At 38.5% G+C, this 6000-nt stretch overlaps 1 protein-coding gene across 1 annotated transcript in view; it reads right to left on the bottom strand.

Moving 5' to 3' along the window:
- Positions 1 to 687: 687 nt before the first annotated feature.
- Positions 688 to 6000, bottom strand: part of LOC126433333 (trypsin 3A1-like) — a 91971-nt gene continuing 86658 nt past the window's right edge. The window contains exon 5 of the mRNA XM_050090448.1: positions 688 to 825. Within this exon, the coding sequence (XP_049946405.1) occupies positions 688 to 825 (138 nt within the window). The remainder of the gene's footprint in view (positions 826 to 6000) is intronic.

Raw genomic sequence — 6000 nt, 5'->3', positions numbered from 1 at the left:
TCGTTTCTGTTTTTTAGTATCCCTGTTGCATGTTTTGGTTTTTAATCTATGTTGCTTGATTTCAGTGCCCTAATACCAGGCAGTAACTGTATCCTACTCCCAGTACAGCTGACGTCGTGTCTTTGAGGTGCGAGAAAGGTCGGCATATCTCCTCCGTCGTAGTCACTACAGACTTCACACATTATTGCGCCGGAATGTATATAACATAACATATATATATCGTAACATTCGGTAGATTGAACTGGGGTTGGGTTTCAAAGTGGAGCTCTACCGACTCAACCATTCAAACTCTCTCAGAGGTTTCAGTCTGCCAAAGTACATTCCACTACGCTTCAAATGTTCAATCTGCCGGTATACATTGCAGAGTGAAAGAATCAGGCAAGGAAGTACCATTCTTCTCTGTTGTTCACCGCAACATACAGCTACCTGGAATAGACTCGATGCTTTCCTTGAAACAGCAAGGGATCATCTTGTAGTCCCCGTCGGTCACATAGTTTCAATTTCATCCAAACTAGGAGGAATTACAGGATATACAATAGAAGATGCCATGAACCCGAAAAATGATTGGGACAACTTATAATGTAAAGAAGCTGTTAATTATTAAGACAGTCAATGAAAAACGATATAAATGAAACACTCTTCACGACGCCTATATTTCTGCTTCATTTAATTATCGAAAGCGATCAACTATTGCGAGTTTTCTTTGATCCAGTCGACAAACACGGGGACCCTGGTGTAGACGCTCGGCGATTGAAAACAGTAGCGACTGAACGAAACCAGACCCACAAGCTGCTCGTTCACGTATAGAGGTCCCCCAGAATCACCCTGCAAACATATCATCGTATTACAAAATGGAAATAAAAGACAAAAAACTTGAGTCTAATTCGAATCATATGAGCGCAGCAACACAATGCATATTAAGTGCGTGGCGGCGATTCTTCTAATGTTATGAAACCTAGAACGCCAAAATATATTCATTACCTATTATGGAGCGGTGTTCACACTCAGATAGAAATTTTTATCAAATATCGCTGTCCCTTTCGACTGTTCATATTCAAGCTTAGTCCTCTTCCAAGAGGAATTCTGCTACAAATTTCGTGCTATAGCACATATCAGAACATAAAAAAGCCGTATACATGTTGTTGGATATTTTGAAATTTTTGTTTACATTTAAGCACACTCCTCTTATGCTGTTTTTACTAGATAATGCGCAAAGATCGAAGGTGCAGATGTGGAAATGATAAATAATTTTTAAAGTCGGAAAGAAGAATAGTGTATTTTAAACTGCAGTATTTTTCTTTGCATACCGAAATATACGGTTGCCGAGCTGTCAGTACTGTAAAAAATTTAAATAACCATAGATTAAATTGTATACAGATAAGAAAGAGAATGAAAACATACAGTAGTCGTTGTAACTGAAGTAGCCAACTTGTTATAAGGAAGGTACTGTTCGAACTGAAGAAAGGCTTACTGTGTGAGTGGCTCGATTGGTGTTTGACGGGCACATCCTCGTACATTATAATGGTGTATAAGAAACGATCAGCCTCGAATGCGGTAATGAAACCAACCTTTAGCTAGATTTCAGCCCAAATAATTGAGCTTTCTTCAGAAGACATACATGAATCTATAATTTGTCTAAGAGGGCGTGGTCTATAACAGCCTGAAGAAGGCTCAATTATTTGGGCTGATATCTAGGTAAAAGTTGGTTTCATTACCGCAATCGAGGCTGATAGTTTCTTATATATTAGATTTTCATGATTTCTGACTGTGCTGCAATGTCGAAAATACAAAAATTATAATGGTGAATGTTCAACAGTCTGCCCCAATTAAGCGTAATAGGACCTCTGTTGCTCTCAGTACACATAAAGACTTGTCAGTCAAGATCAAGAAGAGTTCCTTTCGTTGAAAACTGACATTCTGAGACCGTGACTCTACATAAATAGTAGGTTGAGTCCTTCGAAGGAGATAAACTACCACAAAAGTCCCAAAAACATCAGACAACAAAGCCTCACATCAGGCACTTACGCAGTTAGCACAAAAGACGGGAGAAAGCAGAATAAAATATGTCTACAATTTTTATAGATCATATCCTACAAAATAAATAATCTGTTTCAAAAAAAAAAATGTGCTTCCACACAACCAGAAACTTTAGATGGCAGCCATTAATAACTTAAAGAATAACAAGCCCCATAGGAAAGATCGGGTATGTGTAAACTCAGTTGCCAAAATTGTCGTTCCTACTGTATGGGACAATCTAGGAGAAGCTTAGAGATTCGGTTCAAAGAACATTTTGAGTCAATAAGGTTAAACAAATCATCATCTGCATTTGCAATGTATACAACTTATAAGTGACATGAAGACCACATCCAAATACTACACCACGCTTAGAAACGTAGGAATGAACATACATAAAAGCCAGTTACCACAGCATCTCCTCAGTGAACAGACGGAACTAGGTACCAACTTTCAATCGCCTACTTCCTACTTTTCAACGTACAGAAACACTACGCCCTTTGGAAACAACATGCAGTCAGTAATCCAAAATAAACACTTCACAAAAATATAGCAGCCTCTTCAATCGCATCTTAATACAAATGTTAACTTTACTTAACATTTGAACGACCAGTTATATGTCAATATAATTTCTACTGTTGTATATGTATTTGTTTCTCGCTACTTATTTGGTTCCCTCTTATACCACAGAATTTACATAATATTAATTAAGAAACATGTTCTAAGAAACAGGTTGCTACATTTGATGACTTTACTTTTAATTAATGCTCATTGAATGATAAATGCTTGTAATGTAACGTTTATTCTTTGTAAACATTCTCGCAAGTGCACGCATGTGTGAAAGTGTTTGTGTTTGTGTATATGTACGTGTGTGTGTGTGTGTGTGTGTGTGTGTGTGTGTGTGTGTGTGTGTGTGTATGTGTATGTGTATATGTATGTGTATATGTATGTGTGTGTGTGTGTGTGTGTGTGTGTGTGTGTGTGTGTATATATGTATGTGTGTGTGTGTGTGTGTATGTGTATGTGTGTGTGTGTGTGCGTGTGTGTGTTGTTGTTGTTGTTGTTGTGTATCGTCACTGAATGATCATAGGAAATGCTGGGAAAGAATACAGGATAATGGTTACAACAAAGACGAAAAACCCCGACAGTTGCTGGTTACATGGTTAGAGTAAACATCTACATAACGTCACGCCGTATAAACATTTATAGGTCTGTACAAGAGCAGTTATTAAATTTTGTGTACACGTAGAATAAGTATTATAATAAGGGAAAAGAAGATTCAGAAGAGTTGGAAGTATTCTGACAAAGTGTAGTGCTTCCGTGAAGAAAAATACGTAAAAGACAATATTGCGACCGTTTTTACAGTATTGTTGCGTCTGGAAGCCATGTAAAGTAAGCATTACAGCAGAGACTCTACGAAATAAAAGACGCAGTGGTTGGACAGAGAATTTTAGGGAACTTAAATGGAAACCGTGGAAAAAGGGTTATGTAGTTATTCCTGTTATGTATATTTAGAGAATCAGTTAGCTAAAGACTTCTCGAACATTCTGCGGCCACCGTCGTGCATGTAGTATAGGAATCACGAGAATAAGAGACATCAGGTCACTCACATAAGCACCTGCGGACTCGGAGTAGCGTCCTTGGCGTCATGGGTACCGGGTTCTAAGCCAGTAACAGCTTTAATTCTGAATATAAACCATCAGCAATGGTGGCCGGAGACATCCAACATAAGAAGAAACCGTCGTACTTCTAACGGCCTTGTCAGAGACAGCGGGGGAGCGGACAAAGTTTCACGGCACCGTCTCACTTTTGGAGTGGGAAACTGCCTCTAAAAGGCGGAAGGATCAGAAAGGATTGGAAAGCACTGAATTAGAGATACATAATGCGTATCAACAGGATTATGGCCTGTAATTGGAAAGTGTGATGATATAATTTCATTGGCATAAGACCATAAGAAAAAGACTGAATAACCAACCAAAGAGTAACGTTATACGTGTCGCGGAGTGGAATGTCAGAATTTTCAACTTAGAAGGAAAGCTAGAAAATTTAAAAATGCCTAGAGGTAATGGGCATAAGTGAAGTGAAATTGAAAGAAGAAAAGAATATCTGGTCAGGAGAGTATAGCTAAATACAAACAGTAGCAGAAAATTGTATGATGGAATAGGAGTTTTGTTTGAATACGAAGATACGGTAAAGAGTGAGTTACTATGAGCAGTTCAGTAGTTGGTTTATTCTCATCAAAATCGACAGAAAATCAACACTGACAATAATAGTTGAGATGTACCTGCCGACATCGCAAGCAGAAGATGAAGAGATAGAGAAAGTATATGAGGATACTCAACGGCTAATTCAATATGTTAAGAGAGATGAAAATCTAATAGTCATGGCGGATTGGAACGCGGTTTCAGGGGGAGCAGCAGAAGAAATCTCTATGGGAGAATACAAGCTTGGTGGTAGGAATGAGAGAGCAAAATGACTAACTGGGTTACGCAATTAATTTCAGTTAGTAACAGCGAATGCTCTGTTCAAGAATAACAAGAGGAGGTATGTTTGGAAAATATCCGTACATACGGGAATAATCCATTTACGTTACGGTTAGGCAGAGATTCCTAAATCGGATATTGGATTGTAAAGAGTACCTAGGACCAGATATATACACACATCCCAACATAGTTATGATAAAGAGTAGGCAGAAGTTTAAGAGATTAGTTAAGAAGAATCAGTGCACAAAGAAGTGGGACCGAAAACAATAAGAAATTAAAAGATATGCTTGAAGTTCTCTGAGGTTACAGATACTGGAATAGTGAATAGTTCAGTAGGCAGTTCAGTTGAACAGAAATTGATGTCTTTACAAAGGGCAATCACGGACGTTGGGAACAAAAACTTAGGTACACGGAAGATAACTACCGTAGAAACTGTCGGTAACGAAAAAAAAAAATGCTTCAGTTGATCCACGAAAGAAAGAAGTACAAAAACTACAGGAATGTAAGAAACAGAACAAGCAGGAAGGGTAAGGGGAAATGGTTACTTTAACAATGTGAAGAAATCGAAAAACAAATGGCCGTCGGAATGACTAAGTCAAAATGTAGAAGAGTCAAAGAAATCTTCCGTGAAATTAAACGTACGGGCGGTAATGCTAGGATTGCTATGGGAATATCAGTTTTAAAAGCAGCATAGATAACGGATAGGTGGATAGAGTACACTGAAGGCCTCTGTGAGGGGAGGACTTGACTGATCACGTGACAGGAGAAGAAACAGAAGACGACAGGAAGGAGATAGTGTATACGCTATTTTAATGGGAATTTAAGAGCTTTGGACGACTTAACGTCAAATAGGGCAGAAGGGATATGTAACATTCCATCGGAATTTCTATAATCATGGAAGGAATTGGCAACAAGGTGACTACTAACATTGGCGTGTAGCATGCATGAGACTGGCGATATACCGTCGGACTTACCATCATCCACACAGTTCCAAAAACAGTAAGAGACGAATAATCTCGCGATCAGCCTAACAGCTCGTCTATCTATGTTTTGACAAAAATAACGAACAGAAGAATGGAAGACTAAATTGAGGGTCCGTTAGTTGACGATCGGTTTGGCTTTAGAAAAGGTAGAGGCAGCAGAAACACAGTTCTGACGTTCCGGACGATAATGGAACCAAGACTGAAGAAAAATCGAGACATGTTCAAAGAATTTGTTGACAAATTCTGAGAAAAATAGAGGTAAGCTGTAGGGAAAGACAGATAATACACAATCTGTACAAGAACCAATAGGGAACAATATTGAAGACTAAGAACGAAGTACTACATTGAAAAGGGTATAAGGGAGGGATTTAGTCATCCTCCCACCACCCCTATTGTTTAATCTTTGCGTCAAACAAACAATGAAAGAAATGAAAGGGAGTTTCAAGAATGGGATGAAAATTCAAGGTGAAAGGATGTCAGTGATAAGATTCGATGATGACATTCTTATAGCTAGTTAAAGT

The sequence above is a fragment of the Schistocerca serialis genome, chromosome 1 (assembly GCF_023864345.2).
Source record: "Schistocerca serialis cubense isolate TAMUIC-IGC-003099 chromosome 1, iqSchSeri2.2, whole genome shotgun sequence".
NCBI classification, from domain to species: domain Eukaryota; kingdom Metazoa; phylum Arthropoda; class Insecta; order Orthoptera; family Acrididae; genus Schistocerca; species Schistocerca serialis.
This window is presented reverse-complemented; position numbering and strand designations above follow the sequence as displayed.